General features: G+C 41.5%; 2 protein-coding genes across 2 annotated transcripts in view; both read left to right on the forward strand.

Annotated features, from left to right (window-relative positions):
• The window catches only part of LOC145486038 (uncharacterized), a 126,399-nt gene that overhangs the window by 68,193 nt on the left and 36,317 nt on the right, over window positions 1-21,889 (forward strand). The gene's annotated exons all lie outside the window — the stretch shown is intronic.
• LOC145464917 (uncharacterized) lies at window positions 19,549-21,876 on the forward strand. Its single transcript, XM_081448733.1, has one exon. It carries the CDS (start codon window positions 19,549-19,551, stop codon window positions 21,874-21,876), a length of 2,328 nt encoding a protein of 775 aa, XP_081304859.1.

Consider the following 21,889-nt stretch of genomic DNA (forward strand, 5'->3'; position numbering starts at 1 on the left):
CAAGGCAAGCAAATGTTTCTTGTTACATTGAGAGGCTGTTTTGGCAATTTGATCATCACCAGATTTTTTTTACAGAATTTCAAATTACTTCCCTTTCGGACTACTCACGAAGCGCCATAAAAAAAGCGAAATTTAAAGGAAAATATCGCCAAAAGTACATCACTTGAGATCCCAAAACTACCCTCCACTTAAAGAGCAATGTCTCACATGTAAAAACATGCAATAAAATTTTGGGCCAGTTAAAACTGTAAAATGTTAGAGGAAGAAGTTTGAGCTGTGCTTTTGTCAACAAAGACAGCCGTTCTAATTAGCATAATAACGTGAAAATAACGATGCACAGAGAAAATAATGATATATTACACTTACCTCGCGACATGTCGACAACTGGATGTTCCACGATGCCTCGTGTTATATTTCCAGTATGTTTCAGTCACATTTTTGGTGATTAGTGTACGAAATCACTCTCAGACATCGCCACGGTTAAGCAGATTTTAACTCTTCGAAGCCCGCTTCATAACATCTATCAATATTATTTGTCTTTCGTCTCATAAGCTGCCGTTTACAAGAGGTTTAACAATTTGCTGAGATCCGAACTGACCCAGACGTCTGTTGGCAGCCTTTAAAATCCTCCTCTTAATCGAGGATTCTCGTCAAGAACTCGTTTAAGCTCAGTTCTGTTTTGATCTGTTGTGCACCCGCCATTATTCCACAGATTGCGTTACCAGTCCGGAATATCCCGATAAATTAGGACATCTGTGATGTCACGAAATTCACGTTTCAACCAATGAGAATGCGTGTTTTGATTGGAGTGTTGTGTTTCACAACAAACCAAGAGATTCAAGATGGCGGACAAAGGAAGTCGCGAATACTTTCCAATGCCATGAATGCGGGCCTTCAGGAGGTATATGTTTATCTCGAATTGAGTTAAATACTGTCCAAATTATAAAATAAAAGGAAAGTTTGTGTTCGCGTTCCATGTCACAGACAATTCTGCCCAGATAACGATTATCCTCGGACCGAAGGAAGCACCACAGAACGCAATGCGGGCCACGTTTGACGAGCTGCTGTTATCATTCTTTGGAAAGAGACCGTACAATCGATAAGCATTGTAATCTGCATTTCTCTAAGCACAGCAATGATCGATATGAGAATTGAGGCTTTCCTCCTATCTAGGGATTATCGGGCCGAAATCGACAGCACGCGCGTGTTCTTATATGCCAGCAAAGATTAATTGTAGATGTCCAAAATGTTATACGTTTTGGCTAAATCGAGGAAATGAAATCATCATTAAAACAGAATTTTCAATAACGCATACGAGTGAGAAATTCTTGTTCTTTTATACAAAATAAACTAAGCTAGAAAAAATGTATCCAAAATTTTAGTGTTGTCAGATGCAGGGATAGTCAAAAATTCTGTTAATATATTCTTTGTAAATCTGAAATTTCTCCATGTTGGTATTTATTTCAAACATTTCCTGTATCTATTTGTTACTGCGCTAAAAGATATCATGTCTGATTTCCACATTTAAATTATGAAAACTTACATATAATTGCTGACTTTCACAAGTTATTTACCCAAAAATATCAAAATATAATTCCTGGACAGGTTGACAAGGGAGCATTCACAATCCATCCACATGTCCCAAGGTTTTATTATATATTTATTTAAAGTATACAAAACAAATTCTGTCTTAAAAGTGAAATCCATTTTATTTTATTCACTCTTTAGGTACTCTCGACCTTGAATTTGCCTCTTAGCAGAATGCAGGACCTGAAACAAATCACAAGCGCTTAGAAGATTATTACATTGCTTACAGATGCCAATATTATTACAAATGTATTTTTCGTTTTAACATATGAATTTATTTTGAATGTAGTCACCACATTAGTCTCACTAAATAAGAGATTGCCCTCAAGTGGTCTGATAACTCTTATGTTTTCTATTTTTTATTACATATTCTTAACCAAACTGATATGTTTCCTGTTCACAACCAATTAATGTATTGCATTAGTTTCACAATTAGTAATGTTCAACACTCGACACTACATTACAAACTCTCGTACCTTTTCAGTCTTTGCGTTCATAGAAATTATTTTGCAAAAACATTACTTTCTGGTACATTCAAGCTTCATGGGGAGGTGAAGAGAATCATCATCTACTAGGAACGGCTGCAGTGTGTATAGTTTTCAAAAAATGCCAAAAAAAAGAGTACAATGCCCCCTACAAACCTTAACTTACATGTTTGCATGGCCCTCAACGTCTGGTAAATGAGCACAAACAATCTCTCTACCCTTTGTGCCATTCCTTGGGATACTGATAGCATCCATTTACAGGGAATCACTGCACAACCCCTGGCCTGTCTGTTTCGCTGCCACTTCTGTGCTCTAGGTGGTTTTCAACAGGCTACTGGCTCTCCAGTGATAAAACTGGGGTGCACATTCGGTGAATCCACCAAAACAGAGACCTCCCAAATTTGTTGAATTTCGTCCCCGTACTTAGCGGTCTTATTTCCTCTCTTTTCCCCTTGTTTTTTCTCCAAAAATTCGGCTAAGTGCCTCGAGCAGTCGAGTATGCTCTTCCATGTACTTAAGAGAGAGAAATTGAAAACAACTGTCATAAAAATGAAGGAACGATGCATTACTCAAGCCTTATAACAACAGCGGTTCAGGTACACTTGTAACGCCTCAAATTCAAAGAGAGTTTACAAAATATCGACGTTGTTTACAACCGTGTAATTTGGCATGATGAAACTTTAACAACACTAGAACCAGTAAAAAATATACACAGCTCAATGAAAAATACTTGAATACTAGAAAATAACGCGTACACTTTACTAACCTTAATATTTGGCCACAAAATCGCGTCTACATCGTCGCTTGACACCAAAAACCTCAATGATTAGAAGACAGTCAACGTTCTCCCACTACCAAAATGGCCGCTTATTCTCCTTCTCAACGTTTGGTCGCAAAAAGTCCTGGATAATGCCGGCCAGAGTCTATGCGAGACTAGAAACAACATATCTTCTTGGTCCGCAGAAAAGGTCCGCCATTTTCCCAGCTAACAATAGCTTCATGACGTCATGACTGTCCTAATTTATCGAGATATTCCGGACTGGTTACATTTGACAAATGAACATTCCAACGGGTTGGGGTAGGGTGGGTAGGAAGTGAAATTGTAACCGAAATTAAAGCCATTTTACGCATTTCTGTGGCTAAACAAGTAACTGGCTTTCCCAGAATGATTTGAACATGAGCTTCTGCTTGCAGGCATTTTCTAGGATGTTTTTGCAGGGTAGGTGATCGATTATTTAAAAAAAAAAAACAAAAGAAAAAAAGAAAACGATAGACGATATCAGGTCAAAAGATCATGATCTGTGTATCTTGATCAGCTTTAACAGTTCATCAGTGAGGCCCTATTAGGGGTTTTCAGGATACTGGATATTTGGGTAAAACGTTAATAGGATGCAAGAAGTTTAGGGGAAATATTAAGAGGACCTGTGCCTAAGAAACGACCGATGATTTCCGGCTAAAAAAATAAAATAGGCCGATTTTTATCTCCCAAGTAGAGGTTAGCAAATGCTATTTAAAAATGAATTTCTTTTGTTTCAGTTTCGCTTTAAACCAAAAATATCGAGCCGCAAACTTTTTCCGTCTGATAGCAGCAAAATCAGACTGAAAATAAGCCCCCGCAAAAAACTGTTCAGAAATTACTATCGTAACGCAAAATAATGAGAAAACTACACAGTGTTGAAGAAAAAGGCTTTTTAATGCAATATCATTCGATAAACATCAAAAAAATTGCCGAAGCGATTGAAAAATAAAGTTTCAAATATTGCATACTAAATTAGATGGAGCGTTGGAGCTTTTGAAAGCACTCACAGTGATGAATCATACATTGGAGGGATATACATCACGTTTCTGGAAAAACATTTTTCGGCCAAAGTATATTGACCTTGTACAAAGCATTCAAAGTTACCGTGTTTACCGTTATCCTGCTACTTCGGCGAAACACTTCTCTTTTGCCAATACGGCCGTGGATAGCGTGTTAAACGCCACTTTAAACCTTGCTAGGCATTCAAAGACCATCCTAAGTAGAGGGACGTAGAATTAAAAGAGAAAGGAAGATGAAAAATACGCAGAAAAAGAAAATAACTCGAAATTACCATCTGCTAACGAAAGTTGAATCTGGAAAATGTCGTCGCGTGACGGCGGCCATTGACGTCATTCATCTAAACAGCGGCGGAATCCAAACGAATGCACAAATAGGAAAACAACTTTTCCCGGCCAGAAAACGTTTAGTGGAACAATGTTATGTTGTTTTTCAGAAATGATGGTCACTCAAAAATAAAAACTTTCCCAACCGCCACACCGTTTTGGCCGCAGCGTGATCTGATCTATGGGGTCACGACTGGATCCCTAGCCGCTGACCGCCTGAAGGACATTGCAGACTCGTTTTCCCACGGTCTTTCGACTTAACGTGACAAATGACGTCAATGGCTGTGCGTGGACTTAAGTCCAATTACCTTATACACAAGCTCTCCCTCTGGCCGGTAGTATTTTCAAGATCCCACCGGCCAGAGGGACAAGGCAAAGGAAGTTTGAATTCGGGGATCCACCGAATCAAGAGCTCAATGAAAAAATTCGTCCTCAAGGAAAGACGTATTTAAAAACTCTTGTGCCTAAGTTAAAGACGTCTACAATGTTAGCGCACAAATTTACGGTTTACAAACTAGACGGGAAGAGACGTAAAGAAATATACAGCATTTGCCAAACAATTCACTGCTTTACTCTCTACATATTATTCTTAACATGTCAGGTAAATGAAAACGTACTTTTCTTGTTGATCAACATAGTTTTACCGCTGGTAATTCGCATATTATGTGATTGGTATAGTCCGCCATATTGGAATAGCCGACAATTTCCGAAAACTGCTCGACGCGGAAACTCGCTCGTAGTACTCCTCGGTTGTCCTTCTGAGCGGTAATGTTAATATCGTGTCCAAAAATACTTTGGTTTTCAAAAACTAGAGGTCAGAAGGCACAAAAACACGCAAAATTTTGAGATCGCTCAATTGAAAACGCGATTGAAAAGGGAAGCTTCGCGCCCACTTCTTGGGCGAGATCTAGAGAACCCAACAATGCACAACACGAACACAAAAATATGATCTAGATATGGTTTAAGACGTTTGAATGGAGATGAAAACGAATCGCTTAACATATGCATAAAAATGGTCAGTGGGTTTAAACCCATTAGTCTGTAGACGATAGCGTGAAGGACCTGCTGATCAATACTCGAAACCCTCGAAATATGAAAAAGTATTAGATGGAAAATGCTCCCTTCAAAGACATTTGATTTATCAAGTCATATGCTGAGCTGCAAAGTAAATAATGTACCAAGGAATTATTTTTCCGCGCTAAATTATAGTCCTAATTATCCGCCAAACTGTCAACGATAACATTTTCTTCTGCGAGACCAACCAACTGACGCAAGCCGAGCAGACGTGTGGATATTTTAGGTGGTAAAATGATAAAAATTCTTTGTACGGGAGACCTAGATGAAACGGATGATATTCAGAATAACATGGATGAGACCTCTTGGCAGAAAGGTGCTTTATTTCATGTCAAAATGTTCGTGAAATATGAGATCGGAGCAGCTTCTGTTTCCTCGGGCGTCCGCATGCAGTGCAAAGCTATTTCTTCTCTCGCGCCTCCGACATGAAAGGTATCCTAAACTGGTGCTTTGAGTTCTAATTCTTTTTAAATATCTCAGTGATTTGAATTCAACTTGTATAGACTGTAAAAGAAAAATGCGTAGGATGTTATATGGAAAGAACTAAAAAATACAGAATTTGGTTCCAAGCAGCAAGTGAATTAAAGAGGAAAGAAAATATGAACAGGGACACTTCCTATGCTAAGCCATTGGCAGTAAGAGTTAACTTATCCAGGACATACTTGTAAAGCCAAGATGACTTATTGCCAAAACAAAGAGTTCAGTAAGGAAGGTTATGACAAAGCTGGAAAGATCAATATCAGGTGATCTCTTATCATAACTAAACCCCTTGTTCTCTGATAGTATCTATCTTGAGAAACTGTAATAGCTTTACTGCCTCTAAGCAGTTATTTTCTTTATACTTTATGCTTTTAATTTTCACCATAAATCTTATGTAAATAACGATAGCTTTAACAATTATTTTTTCATTAAGTTTAAACTGACCTGAAAAAGAAATATTCTAGAGGAGAGTGTCACAGAGGTTGTACTTGTAAACATGAACCCCCAAGCCTGAATTCTCAACTCCATCCATCCCAGGTTCCCTGTTGCTTTTTGTATTGATGAGTTTATTATTGGTTTCAAGAGAATGATAAGCGTACGTTTTCAGCAGATAACAAAAAAAAAGACACAAGATTGGTTTTTAAATGTTTAATTGACAGTACAATGACAATAAATAGATAGCTTTCCATGGTTGTTGCATTTATTGGCAGAAATGGGGCCCGCTAGAATGGTCTTGCAAAGGTAGTGGAGGATAACCTAAGGTTTAAAAAGATCAAATAAGACTCCTCTTAATGTTCACCAGTTGAAAATTGGAGTAAATGTTTATTTGACCTCCCTTCCCTCTTTGGCTTTTACATCGCCCCTAACTCGTTTCAACAGAAAATGTAAACTAAAAGATAAATTTCCTAATGAGATCTAGCACCAGGAACTCAATATGTGTTTGCGATTAAAAGAATTCTCACAATTAAAAAATTCAATCCCCCACCTTTTAATTCCCGTCCAAGCAGATACAATGCGGTAATGTACATGGAGCTAACATCATAATTTATAAAACATAAAATAGCTCATTTCCAGTATCAATGTATTGAATTGAGGTCTTCAGATTTTCACATAAAGAAATTTTTTCAGTACCCTCACCTGCACAAAGGAAAAATAAAATTTCTGAAGCGTGTCAAACAAACTACAACAAACACTCTGCATAAAGCATTTTCGGATCCTTGCTTAAAGAACCATCGGGTAGAATGCCTGGACATTATTAATTATTCATGACCGGCGAAGCGGCAAATTTGAATGTTTGCGTGTCGTGAAATGCCCTGATTAAGAGAAGAAAGGGTCCAAATTGGCCCAATAGCGTTGATAAAACCTACTGTTCTGGTTTCCAGGAGTTAAAACTTCAACTTTCACGCGCGGCTTTTTGAAGAAGAAGGTTGAATCTTCAATTTAAGCCGTTAAGTAAGTTGATATATGAGGTATAAGGAGTAGCTTTTTGCTCTTGAAAATGGGCAAAAATTGGCCATTTTTTGTATGGGGACCGTTTTCAGAAGCAATTTTCAGACCATCTAAACCGGCCTTCCTAATTTTCACGCACGGCAAATGAAAGATGGCTTTTTACTGAAACAAAACCCGTTTCAAATTTGAAAATCGGTCCACAGGAACCTGTAGCTTTTTGAGTTTGAAAACTTCTTGTTGGAGTTGCATTTGAAAATGGCGCGTCTTCGATGGAAGAGCTATTGTCTTAAGCACACGTCTGTATAACAATGGCTGTCAAAACTAAACAATACCCATTCAAGAAAACCACTTGACTGTAACTGAAATATTCATTACCGCGAATTTCAAAAGTATGCTGTCGGCGCAGCTGATTCATTCGAAAACCTGTTGCTCAATGAACATGGAAAGCGAAATCGTAAGTGATCGGGAGCTCTTTTCAGAGCTCTTCGAAACCCCGATCCATCCCCTGCTGATCAACATAGTACCTCCGTTCGTCAATGGAAGCAATGGCATATTTCAATTTCAACTGAATGGCGAAGCTCTTTGGAGATGGAGAGAAGTTTGTGGACAGCCGAACACAGTGTTTGCGCTTCTGCAATTAAGTATTCTGCCTCTTGGCTATCGATTGACAGAATCTGCTGGAGAGCGCGTAGGAAAAGCGTTGGCCGAAAGCATCAGGCGGTTTTGGAGAAAGACGCAACACGTCAAAAGCACGACGAAACGGAAAGAGATGCGAGCGGAGACGTGGATTAAGCTGGGAGTGAAACCGACCAGCGCGCAGTTGTTTTGCTTAAACGAAAGAACCAATTATTTTTATTCCTATCAAAGTTTTAGGGGATTTCAAGGCGAATAAAGTAAAGTAAACATCGCCAATTACTTTAAAAACACTTCAAAGAGGCCAGCGAGTTATTGCGTGACAACAACAGCGCGAAGACTCGTGTCAATCGGTCAGATTTTTTTGAGAAACTCGGCTTTCAAGACCAGATCTTTAGCAAAGAAACAATTATTTTTATTCCTAGCAAAGTTTTAGGGGATTTCAAGGCGAATAAAGTAAGGTAAACATCGCCAATTACTGAAAAACTTCAAAGAGGCCAGCGAGTTATTGTGTGACAACAACAGCGCGAAGACTCGTGTCAATCGGTCAGATTTTTTTGAGAAACTCGGCTTTCAAGACCAGATCTTTAGCAAAGAAACAATTATTTTTATTCCTAGCAAAGTTTTAGGGGATTTCAAGGCGAATAAAGTAAGGTAAACATCGCCAATTACTGAAAAACTTCAAAGAGGCCAGCGAGTTATTGTGTGACAACAACAGCGTGAAGACTCGTGTCAATCGGTCAGATTTTTTTGAGAAACTCGGCTTTCAAGCCCAGATCTTTAGCAAAGAAACAATTATTTTTATTCCTAGCAAAGTTTTAGGGGATTTCAAGGCGAATAAAGTAAGGTAAACATCGCCAATTACTGAAAAACTTCAAAGAGGCCAGCGAGTTATTGTCAACAACAGCGTGAAGACTCGTGTCAATCGGTCAGATTTTTTTGAGAAACTCGGCTTTCAAGACCAGATCTTTAGCAAAGAAACAATTATTTTTATTCCTAACAAAGTTTTAGGGGATTTCAAGGCGAATAAAGTAAGGTAAACATCGCCAATTACTGAAAAACTTCAAAGAGGCCAGCGAGTTATTGTGTGACAACAACAGCGCGAAGACTCGTGTCAATCGGTCAGATTTTTTTGAGAAACTCGGCTTTCAAGCCCAGATCTTTAGCAAAGAAACAATTATTTTATTCCTAGCAAAGTTTTAGGGGATTTCAAGGCGAATAAAGTAAGGTAAACATCGCCAATTACTGAAAAACTTCAAAGAGGCGAGCAAGTTATTGTCAACTGTCATGTTTAAGCTTGCATAAATTAGAATACATTATGTTGCACGTGACGAGTGGTGTTGTTGAATAAACGAATTCAAGATGTCGCTGTGTGCGTCCGAGTCTTAGTGACAAACATTACATGGTACCAGGAGTAAAATGGATTCGTTCAAGCCTCCGGAAGCTTTGTCGCTTCAAGGAAATCCAAGTGAAAATTGGAGAAGATGGGTCCAACGATTCGACCTTTATCTGACGGCGTCTGGCAAAATAAAAGAAGACGAGAAAGTTCAGTGCGCGATCCTGCTTCACGTGATCGGTGAAGAAGCGCTGGAAATTTATAATACCTTTAAGTTTGCTACTGGTGAGGATCCAAACAAGATTGCTCATCTTAAGAAGAAGTTTGAGGAGTATGTCAACCCGAGAAAGAACACTGTGTTTGAAAGATATCGATTTTGGGAATGCAAACAGCAAGAAGGCGAGACAATTGATCAGTTTATCACCGAGCTGAAAACACGTGCAAAGTCCTGTGAATTTGGCGATCAGCATGACCTCATGATCCGCGACCGAATTGTGTTTGGTGTGAGAGATACCCGACTGAAAGAACGACTGCTCCGTGAATCGTCAGACCTTACCCTAGAAAAAGCAGCAAGTGTTTGCAGAGCCGGCGAAGCAAGCTCGAGTCAAATAAAGGAATTGGAAGATTCTGACAAGAGCGTTCCAGTTCATTGGGTCGGAAACAAGTTCAATTTAAGGCGTCCAAAACCGCCGCGTCCTAGATTACCGTTCAACTGTTCGAAGTGTGGTACTAAGCATCTACCAAAGTCATGTCCTGCGTTTGGAAAGCTTTGTCTCGTTTGTAAAGGAAAAGATCATTTCGCCAGAGTTTGTCCGCAAATGAAATCTCCCGTACACGTAGTCACTCCGAGCGATCAAGGCGCCATTGGTGGAGTCGAATTAGAAGTTCAATCAGATAATGGAGATCAAGAATTATTTATCGGAACAGTGACTAGTGCACCGCCTGTCGAAGACTCGGCTTGGTTTACGAATTTACGTGTCGGCGGAACACCGATTAAATTCAAACTGGACACAGGAGCCGAAGCGAATGTGTTGCCACTCAGTGTGTACTTGAAACTCAGAAATAAGTCACCACTTTCGGAAACCAGCGTCATTCTCTCATCTTATGGAGACTTCAAGGTTAAACCTGAAGGCACACTAAACTTACACTGTGAAGCTCGTGGAATGAAAGAAAACCTGCCATTTTTTGTCGCCGCTGTTAAGTCACCACCGATTTTGGGACTTTCAGCTTGCCAAAAATTAAATTTGGTCAGAAGAGTAGAGAGTGTTGCCCAGGCGTCACTCACAAAGGAAGAAATTTTGGATGAGTTTCCTGACGTCTTTACTGGACTGGGCTGTATGGAAAGCAGTTATCACATTGAATTGGATGATACAGTTGAGCCTGTCATTCACCCACCACGGCGAGTGCCATATAGTCTGCTTGAGAAGCTGAAAGAAAAACTCCAGGAGCTAGAAGAGAAAGATGTTATTCAGAAAGTGGACAGACCCACCCCGTGGGTTAACAGTCTCGTCATTGTGGAGAAACGTGATGGGTCCCTACGCCTGTGTTTAGACCCCAGAGATCTTAACAAGGCAATTCGCCGAGAGCACCACAGGATTCCAACTGCAGAAGATATAGCAAGTCGTCTAAGTGGCAAGAAAGTTTTCTCCATAGTGGATGAAAAGGATGGTTTCTGGCAAGTGTGTCTAGATGATGAAAGTTCTCACCTCTGCACATTCAACACTCCGTATGGCCGTTATCGCTTTAAAAGAATGCCATTTGGTGTAAGTTCAGCACCAGAGGTTTTTCAGAAAAAGAATGAATCCATATTTGGAGACATTGATGGTGTGGAAGTCATATTTGATGACATAATTATCGCTGCTAAAGATGAGTTTGAGCATGATACACTCATGAGAAAGCTTTTGCTAAGGGCACGAGAAGCGAAAGTTAAGTTCAACCCAGCAAAGCTCCAGTACAAAGTCAGTGAAGTCAAGTACATGGGGAACATTGTGTCTGAATCAGGATTGAAGCCAGATGTTGAGAAAGTGCGAGCCATAGTTCAAATGCCATTACCCCAGAACAGAGAAGAGCTGCGGAGATTCTTGGGAATGGTGAACTATTTTTCTCAGTTTATTCCTAATCAGTCAGAAGCTACTGCCCCCTTGCGAAGCCTGTTGAAGAAAGATGTAGTTTGGATCTGGTCACATGAGCACACACAGGCAGTGGAGCATCTAAAGGAGATCCTGTCAAGTCAGCCTGTTTTAAAGTTCTTTGATCCTTCTAAGCCAGTCAATTTGCAAGTGGATGCCTCTAAGTCAGGTCTAGGAGCATGCATTCTCCAGGATGGCCACCCAATTGCCTACGCATCAAGATCTCTCACCCAAGCAGAAGTAAACTATGCCCAAATAGAGAAAGAACTTCTTGCAGTGGTATTTGGCTGCGAGAGATTCAATCATTATGTTTATGGTAGACCAGTAGATGTTATGTCAGACCATAAACCGCTGGTATCAATCACAAAGAAGCCACTGGTTAATTCTTCTCCAAGGCTTCAACGCCTGCTTCTGAGACTTCAGAAGTATGAAGTCAACATCTCTTATGTTCCAGGCAAATACATGTATGTAGCAGATACACTCTCAAGAGCCTTTCTGAATGAGCAGCCTACAGATGATGATTTGAACGATGACATGGAGGTGATGGTCCATAGCCTCATTACAAATCTTCCCATGACCCAGGAGAAATTGGCACAAATGAAGTCTGCAACAGCACAAGATGAAGACCTTCAGAAATTATGTACAGTTGTTAAGAATGGTTGGCCTTCCCACAGAAGCCAATTGCCTGCATCAATTGCCCATTACTGGAGTCTTCGTAGTGAAATTCATGAAGTAGAAGGCCTGTTGTTCCTTGGCCAGAGGCTCATAATCCCACAAGATATGAGACAAGCTGTCCTGAATTGTATCCATGAGAGTCACCTTGGTATTGAAAAGTGTAAGTCAAGGGCCAGAGCTGTAGTCTATTGGCCAGGCATGTCTACTGCAATTGAGAGACTGGTGGCTAAATGCCCAGTGTGTCTCAAGTATCAAAGAGAGAACCAGAAAGAGCCTCTCCTGCCTCATGAAGTTCCCCAGAGACCATGGCAGAAGCTTGGTGGAGACATATTTGAACTGAACACTAACTCTTATTTAGTTGTGGTTGACTACTACTCTAAATATCCGGAACTTTGTCTTATGAAAGACAAGACAGCTAGCTCTGTTATAACTAGCATGAAATCAATTTATGCCAGACATGGTATTCCAGATGAAGTTGTTGCCGACAACATGCCCTTCTCAAGCAAGGCTTTCCGTAATTTTGCAAGTGAGTGGGGATTTGAAATCTCCACATCAAGTCCCAGATACCCACAGTCCAATGGGATGAGTGAAAGAGCAATCCAGACCATCAAGAATTTACTTAGAAAGGCTTGTGCAGACGGAAATGACCCCTACATTGCTCTACTGGAGTACAGGAACACACCCATCTCTGGACTTAAGGAGTCACCTGCTCAGCTGTTAATGAGTCGCATGTTGAAGTCCAAACTACCTACTGTGGAGTCTCTCTTGAAACCTCAAGTGGTTGATAGCCCCCACCAGAAGCTGCAACAGCGGAGTGATAAGCAGAAGATGTACTATGACCGGAATGCTAAGCAGCTGCCGAGTATTAAGGAGGGTGAAACAGCTAGAATAAGAAAAGGAAAGACTTGGGAGCCTGCCATCGTTACTGCACAACATAGTGCTCCAAGATCCTACATAGTTGCAACACCTGATGGTACCACCTACCGACGAAACCGTCATCACCTGCTCCCAACAGTCGAGTCGCCTCCACTGATCGCAGGACCAGCTATTGATGGGCCAGGCGTGCCTGTAGTAGCCGAACCGCCAGTTGCCGTCCCACCACCTGATGCTGCCATGCCCTCCCTAAACTCATCCAGCCATTGCAGTCCTCAACAGACACAGCGTACTTCCAGCGACCGAACTGTCAGATTACCAGCAAGATTCAGAGAGGACTATGTTATGAACTGAACTGTCCACACTCAGTAACCAGACATTGAATCAGACTGTTTTGTTTTTTTTTATTTGCTTACTACTAGGCTGTGTTATTGTTGGTTATGGGGAAGTTCCAGTTAATAGTGACAAGTGTGGAACAGACATTTTTAGCAACTTTCTGTGAATTGTTGTCACATAACTTGTTGACCTACTTTGTTATTCCTTTGTTTTCTTTTGTTTTCGGTTTTGTTTATTTATTTTTTTTTATTGGAAAGGAAGATGTCATGTTTAAGCTTGCATAAATTAGAATACATTATGTTGCACGTGACGAGTGGTGTTGTTGAATAAACGAATTCAAGATGTCGCTGTGTGCGTCCGAGTCTTAGTGACAAACATTACATCAACAACAGCGTGAAGACTCGTGTCAATCGGTCAGATTTTTTTGAGAAACTCGGCTTTCAAGCCCAGATCTTTAGCAAAGAAACAATTTTTTTTATTCCTTGCAAAGTTTTAGGGGATTTCAAGGCGAATAAAGTAAGGTAAACATCGCCAATTACTGAAAAACTTCAAAGAGGCCAGCGAGTTATTATGTGACAACAACAGCGTGAAGACTGGTGTCATCAGTCAGATATTTTTGAGAAGCTCGGCTTTCAAGACCAGATCTTTAGCAAAGAAACAATTATTTTTATTCCTAGCAAAGTTTTAGGGGATTTCAAGGCGAATAAAGTAAGGGAAACATCGCCAATTACTGAAAAATTTCGAAGAGGCGAACGAGTTATTGTGTGACAACAATCTTCGAAGTTTTTGTCACAGAATAATTCGCTCGCGTGAAGATAAGAGTGTTATTCCGTGGATAATTATTCTCCGGAACTTCTTCTGTGATATCCTTTACGTAAAGAAATCACACCAAAACCATGCTATACATCTAAAATCTCATTTAGACTATCAGATAGTCTAAATCTGTGCTATTTGGAATGTATGTTTATGTGGTACGAACATGTACGAACGTGTATGTAGGTGGTACGAAAATGGGTGGTACGAAAAGACGTTGGTACGAAAAACCCGGATACATGTAATGGCCTATGGTAAAAATCGGATGCAAATATCCATTACAAGTCCAACGCTTGAAATAGCCAGCTTGAAATACGCGATATCGGAAACAATAGAATAAAGAATAACTTTCGAGGCCTTTGTTTCTTAGCCCCGCCTTGACAAGTTAATGAGCTAAGGCAGTATTCCCTTCGGAGGAAAGCGTACGTGATCTTTGACCAATCAGAGCGTCCCTGTTTACGCTTCGCTGCTAATATTACAGACCTATAATTTTTATTCGACTGCAAGTAAATGTCCCGAGAACAATAGGCATTCTACGCGATGCAATAACTGTTACAATATTGTTTTGGAATTAAAATAAATCAAACTTCAAATTCTTAAATTGTTGATCAACTGTGCCACTTTTGTAAACATAATAAGATCCAGCAATAGGAACTCAAGGTGACCGGAGTTTGGAACTCAAGTTTTGTTATATAAACATACATGATTCCAGCCGACAGTGAGGCCCCTTGTTTGGTCTCAGGTAACCAGGAAGCTCTTGCCCCAGTGACCCTAGACGAGCTAACTTTCACCGTTTTGTTGAGAAAAGTGAAACACAAGTCACCCTTAGCAACATAACCAGGGTAACCCAGGTAGGCCTGATAACCTTTTTTCGTCAAAATACTATGACTGGCCTACCTGTGACAACTCATGGTATGAAGAAATCAAAACTAACTCACCAAAGCCCACAGTGATCAAATGACTGAAAGGAAGCCAAGGAAAGAAGGATAACTGAGGACTGGAATATGAAAAAAGGCTTAAATAATCCTGGAGGGACAACTTCGTTTCATATAAACACTTGATAAAGTTGCCTCAGAAGGGTCTGATAGTGTTGTCTCCAGTACCCAGGACCATATAAATGGGGCCTTGTACTCCCTCCTCCGCAGAGGCTCCCTATGGGAAATTGCATATACAGTGGACTCCTGATAACTCCAACCTTTAAGGCAAATTGAAAAAGGTTCGAGTTATCGGGAGTTCGAGTTATTGGGCGTTGAGAACAAATGACCGGAAATAAGGTGTTCAATGTTTTTTATTCATGCAGTGTACATTTTAATTAAATTTAATACAGAATAGAGAAGTCGAGTGAAATTAAAACAATACATCTCTATATTACTGTATAAATCGGAAGGTAACGTAATGTGAAAAATATAACAAAGGAAAGCAACAGGGAGAAGTCCAGGCACTGTGGTACAAAGCTCATGTGTGACTGTTGCCAGTCCAGTCCGCGCGCGGTTATGTTTCGCGTCATATAGGGTCACGTGACCAGTGTGTTTTTGACTACAACCTTGGTCACAAGGGTTGGAAGAATTCATTTTATGCCCATTTTGCCCCTCCCCGCCCCATTGCAATGTTGACAAAACACTTTCATCTAACACAGAAGTCTGCATTTTACATTTTCCAACATTGAATGGGGGAATGGGGTTGTTGACACTCATTCTGTAGGTATTACGATTATGATTTGATGATTTTTGGCATTTTCCAACACAACTTGTCCATGATTGTAGCGTGGTCGTAGGGTTTTGACCCAAGTTTTGGTGGATTTACGCTTGTTTAGCGTGTCTTTTTTGTCCCTTTCGCCGTCCTAAGGCTGGACAAGGTAACAAAGTGTATATTTTGTCCTAAGTTTATTAAGTTTCTGTTTTTTGAACTTTATTTCCAATTTTATTTTCATGTATGTTATGTAGCGTTGTTCGACAAACATTCGCATCGGGTCATTAGTATAATTTTTGCATTTATTTTAGTTTTACGGCTTCCGTTTTGAGGTCAGTAAAGTCTACCAGCCATAACTACAGTGGTTCGTTTAATCTATGTAATTACAGTTAAACTTTCCTGCACGAATTTCGACGCGAAATTCTTGGCTCGTGAATTCGACGAATTTGAAAAATTTGGACACGGAACGGGACTAACGGAATAGGATTTCGGAATGGATCACATGGCCTCGTCAGATACCCCTGATTCCAGGTTAGATATTGAAGAGAACCCAACTTCAGCGTCGTTCATGCCGAAGAAAAGTGGTGATGAGCTCGAAGGAACCGAAAACACAATACATTGGACCATGTCAAAGACCCTACCTATCTGAATAGTAAACGACCTGACACTCTAACCGAGAAAGGCTTAGAATATCAGCGTTCTTTGAGAGAAAAGGATTTTCAAAGGACCTTCAGGAAACTAAAGGACAAATTACATGAACTTGATATGGAGTGGATTGACGTTTCTGACCCTCACGTTCTCCGAAAGAAGAGATCAGATATAGAAGAATATAGACAAGACTTGGATAAAGTACAGTCAGAATATGTATCATTACTATTGGAGAAAGAGTCTCGTGATGCGATCGAAGCAGCAACTTATTTGACCAAACAAGTAGTGGAGTTGAGAATGAAAATCGGTGAAAGGATCTTTCAGTTGGAAAGGGAAGAGCTACGCTCTCGTAACAGTAAAAGATCGTCCTACTCTAAAAAGACAGCTGATACTCGCGCCTCAAAGGGATCAACCTCATCACAAATCTCCCTTTTAAAAATGAAGGCTCTAACGGAACTGGCCAAAAAGGAAGTGGAAATGAAATACGCAAAAATAGAAGCCGAGAAGAAGATGGAAATGGAAAGGAAGAAACACGAGATTAAAGAACTTCAGCGGTTAAAGAGCTACGAAAGTGCCAAAACGGAAGGTAATGATGTCGCCAGGTTAGGTGAAGAAGAAAAGAATCCCGATCTAAAGGACCTTCAGGAATTCCAGTTGAACGAGGCTGCGAAAGAAGAACTTGTGTGATTATATATCCTTACTGCCAGATCTGAATTCTGTGAGCAGCCAGATTCCTCTACCAGACTCGCTCATCCCAACCAGCACAGCTCAACATCCCACCTTTTCATCCCAGAGAGTTAAGGGAACAGAGTCATCCCAGATAGACCAAACTCCCCAAGAACAAGGCGGTAGTCTAATCAACGTACCTAGCAAGCAAGATCCTGTCAAACCAACCCCGCTGCACATCAACTATTTAGGCCAGCCTTACTGCACACCGTTTGAGGAACCAACAATTCCTTATGGTCCTGCCCTTATGGAAACACAGCAACGTTGGATTGCCGAGGCAATAGCCGAAGGTATGAAAGCTACAAGGTTGCCAACTCCCCACCTCATGATATTCAGTGGAAATCCTTTAGATTAGCCCACATGGAAAGTGTCTTTCGAAACTGTTACTGAGAAGAGGACCATGAATTCCAATAAAAAAATCCTGTATCTCCCACAGTATTTGTCAGGGGCACCGAAGAGAATTGTTGAAGGATACCAGTTTCTCAAAACAGCTGACGCTTACTCAAAAGCAAAGAAAACCCTTCAAAAACGATTTGGTCACCCCTCTGTGGTTGCAGAAGCATTCTGCAAAAGGCTAGAGAACTGGCCGAAGATACATCCCAAAGACGGATTCGCATTAAGGGAATTTGCGGACTTCCTGAAGACTTGTGAGCTGGCTATGCAATCAGAAGAAGATCTTGAAACACTGAATACGCAACACGACAACAAGCAGTTGTTTAAAGTCTTGCCAAACTGGGCCCATCCCAAATGGGGAGTCAGAGTAAGAGACTATCAAACGAAGCATGGAGATAACAAGTTCCCCCATTCGTGGAATATGTTAAATTTGTCACTGAGATTGCTGAGGTGCAATGCCTGCCTGTTCTTACTAACTTGGACACAAGCTTTTCAGCAAGAGAAGACAAGAACAGAGGCTTCAGGAGAAGAAATGGAAGTCGTAGGAACCAGGAAGCAAATTCCCTAGCAACAGGAGTGAAGGAAAAACTTCCCAATCACAGGGAATGTGGAAGGAATGGAAAGAAGAGAGCATGCCTCTGGTGTGGGAATGCAACAAATGAAATAGAAACATGTCAAGACTTTGTGAAGAAACCCATCAACGAGAGAACTCAGTTTATTCAGTCAGAAAGGGACTTTCTTTTCGTTGCTTAACCCATGGTCATATGGCTAAGGAGAAGAAGTGTGAGAAGGTACCAAGTTGCGCAAAATGAAAACAGAAACACCCAGCCTGTCTACATCATGACAGCAGGACCAGGACCAACGTTACAAGTGGAGCAGATAAGGTTACAACCGAAGCCTCAGGTAACTGTACCAATGCTGTCGATGCAGAGAATCTGTAATGTAGTGAAGACGCAGCAGTGAAATGTACAAGCGTTTGCTCCGTCGAAAGGCAGCAGTCGGGTCAAGATCAAAGCGTAATCATCCCAGTGTGGGTGTCGAGTTCCAAAAATCCTTAAAATGATGTCCTGACTTACGCTCTCATCGATGCTCAATCCGATGCTACCTTCATCACAGAGAAGCTAGAACAAACCTTGGAGGTTGACAGTGTAACAAGTCACCTTCGCTTGTCAATAGTGCATCAAGAGAATGAAATAGTTGAGTGCAAGAAGGTTCAAGGTCTTGTTGTTACAGATATAAAACGCCCAGTACACATTCCGTTGCCAAGGTTCTACACAAGAGAAGCTATTCCATACAAGCCCCAGCAAATTCCAAAGCCAGAAGTCGCCATGCAGTGGGACCATCTAAACTGTATTGCTGAAGAACTTATGCCATATAGAGAAGATGTACAGGTCGGAATGTTGATTGGAACTAACTGCACAAAGGCTATCAAACCGCGTGAAGTGATTCCTGGGGGAGAATGACCCGTAAGGCATTAAGACCGATCTTGGTCGGGGCATTGTTGGAAGAGTTTGCAAGTCTCCCCCAGATGAAGACTTTGAGGAACTGTCAGAAAGCTTGGTCAACAAGATTGTAATCAATGAAGATGCAATGTTTGCTGTGGAGTCCTGAGCAAAGGAAATCATTTGCCCAGCTCATGTGATGGAGATGTTCGAAAGAGACTTTCACGAAAGAGCAGAACAGAAGAACCCATCTACCCTGTCCTGGATAAAGGAATCTGCCAAAGAGAAGATGGACACTATGAAATGCCATTGCCCTTGCGCTCTCAGGTTGTTATGTTGCCAAACAGTCGATCACAAGCATTAAGAAGCCTGTCTCAACTGAAAGCACGATTCAGAAGAGATGCGAAGTACTACAGAGACTATGTTGAATTCATGGAAGATATGATTAAAGAATGCGCAGAAAGGGCTTCCCCTCAAGACGAAACTGGTATCAAGATTGGGGATCGCAAGATTAACTATGTTCCACATCACGGAGAAAGCCTGGCCAAATAAGAGTAGTCTTTGACTGTAGTGCACAATACAAAGGAACATCCCTGAATAAGAACTTGCTCCAAGGGCCCGATTTGACAAATAATCTAATGGGTGTCCTCTGCCGGTTCCGTCAGGAGGCTGTGGCCCCGACATGTGATGTACAAGGAATGTTCCACCAGTTCTTCGTCAACGAGGCAGACCGAGACCTCCTCGGATTCTTTTGCTGGAGTCACGGTGATTTGAAGAATGAAGCAGAAGAGTATCGCATGAAAGTACACTTGTTCGGTGCAGCTTCTTGGCCAGGATGTGCAAATTTTGCCTTCAAAAGAGCTGCCGATGATGGAGAGGAGGAGTTCGATTCAGAAGCTGCAGACTTCATGAGAAGAGACTTTGACGTTGATGATGGACTGAAGTCTGTAAAATGTGTTGACACGGCCGCCAACCTCATTAAGAACTGTCAAGCCATGTGTGCAAAAGCAGGCCTTAGGTTGCATAAGTTTAGCAGGAACAAGAAAGAAGTTATACAAGCCGTTCCACCTGAAGATCGCGCAAAAGGACTTCAGGAGCTAGACCTGACGAGAGATCCCTTGCCAATTGAGCGAACACTTGGCATAATGTGGTGCACACAGACTGACAGCTTCCAATTCCGCATAGTTATCCAAGACCGTTCACTTACAAGAGGAGGCATCTTATCTACATCAATTTCAGTCTATGATCCCTTTGGGCTTGTAGCCTCCTTGATCCTTCTTGGCAAACAGATATTACAAGACCTGTGTCGGGAAAGTGCTGGCTGGGACGACCTGATCAGTAATCAGCTAAGACCACGGTGGGAGCAATGGCGAGATGAGTTGCGACTCCTAGAAGATCTCAAGATTCCAAGATGCTACAAACCTGAAGAATTTGGAGACCCTAAGGTAGTCGAACTGCACCACTTTTCAGATGCGAGTCAAGCAGGCTACGGTCAGTGCAGCTATCTGCGTCTATTGAACGAAAGTGATCAAGCCCATTGTTCCTTGGTTGTGGGAAAGTCCCGCGTCACGCCATTAAAGTCAGTAACCATCCCACGCTTAGAGTTGACAGCTGCCGTCGTGTCAGTCAGAGTGAGTCAGTGGCTTGGCCATGAGCTTGATTACCAAGATGTTACTCAATTCTTTTGGACGGATAGTAAGGTGGTGATGGGGTACATTAACAACGTAACCAGACGCTTTCATGTTTTCGTAGCTAATCGTGTACAACAGATCCATGAACACACCCAAGCTCAGCAGTGGCAGTATATTGACACACACTCCAACCCAGCAGATGCTGCTTCCCGAGGTCTGACAGCCAAGCAGCTCTTAGCTGATAATTACCGATGGTTAAGAGGCCGTCACTTCCTATGGAACCCTTGTGCTTATCAAGCAGAAGTAGAGAACACTCCAGAGCCCTTGGATCCGAATGATCCAGAAGTCAAGGTGTCCACCCTTGCAACACAGAGTGAAGAGAGCTTTCCTGATCACCTTGAGACTGCCAGGTTGGATCAGTTTTCCAACTGGTTTAAAGTGAGAAGAGCAGTGGCAGTTTGCTTGCGGTTTAAACGTCTATTAAAGGAAAGAAGATTCCAGAAACCTACAGAAGCTCAAAGCAGTAAGTCAGTGGAGGATAGTGCCTCACGTTATCATCCCGTAGACATGGAAGAGATTGGTCACGCTGAGATGGCAATAATTCACTGTCTTCAACATGAGCATTTCAAAGAAGAAATCAAGGCTCTGTCCACGCTTCAAACGAACGACGAATTTACTGATAGAAGGAGAGCCAAGCAGCGCAATCTTAACCTTAAGAAGTGTAGCAGTCTTTATTGCTTAGACCCATACTTGGATGCAAATGATATCCTACGTGTTGGTGGCCGACTACGTAGAGCCAATATGCCCGAAGTTTCCAAGCATCCAGTCATCCTACCAAGACGGTCGCACACCACAAATCTCATTCTGCAATATTGTCACCAAGCAATCAAGCATCAACGTAGCGGAATGACTCACAATGAAGTCAGACAACGTGGTTACTGGATAATTGGTGGAACATCAGTGGTGGCGAATCTTGTTTCAAAGTGTGTCGTCTGCAGGAAGCTGCGTGCACCGCTTGTGCAGCAAAAGTTAGCGGACCTCACAGAAGATCGCGTAGAACCTGGTCCACCGTTCACGTACAGTGCGGTCGACTATTTTGGCCCGTTTCTACTAAAGGAAGGCCGGAAGGAGACTAAGAGATACGGTGTATTGTTCATATGTATGGCGTCCCGTGCCATCCATATCAAGACCGCAAATACACTAGAAACCGACTCCTTTATCAACGCGTTGAGGCGTTTTCAAGCAGAGCGTGGTCCAATACGCCAGCTGAGGTCAGATCGTGGAACGAATTTAATTTGTCGGAGCCCAAAGAGAATTGCAAGAGGCTCTGAGTAAGATGGATGAAGAC

Source organism: Orbicella franksi, chromosome 1, assembly GCF_964199315.1.
Source record: "Orbicella franksi chromosome 1, jaOrbFran1.1, whole genome shotgun sequence".
Classification (NCBI taxonomy): domain Eukaryota; kingdom Metazoa; phylum Cnidaria; class Anthozoa; order Scleractinia; family Merulinidae; genus Orbicella; species Orbicella franksi.

Bases quoted from the DNA above. Each gene is read 5' to 3' on its own strand.
- LOC145464917 (XM_081448733.1), top strand. From the start codon at position 19,549: ATGGGTGTCCTCTGCCGGTTCCGTCAGGAGGCTGTGGCCCCGACATGT.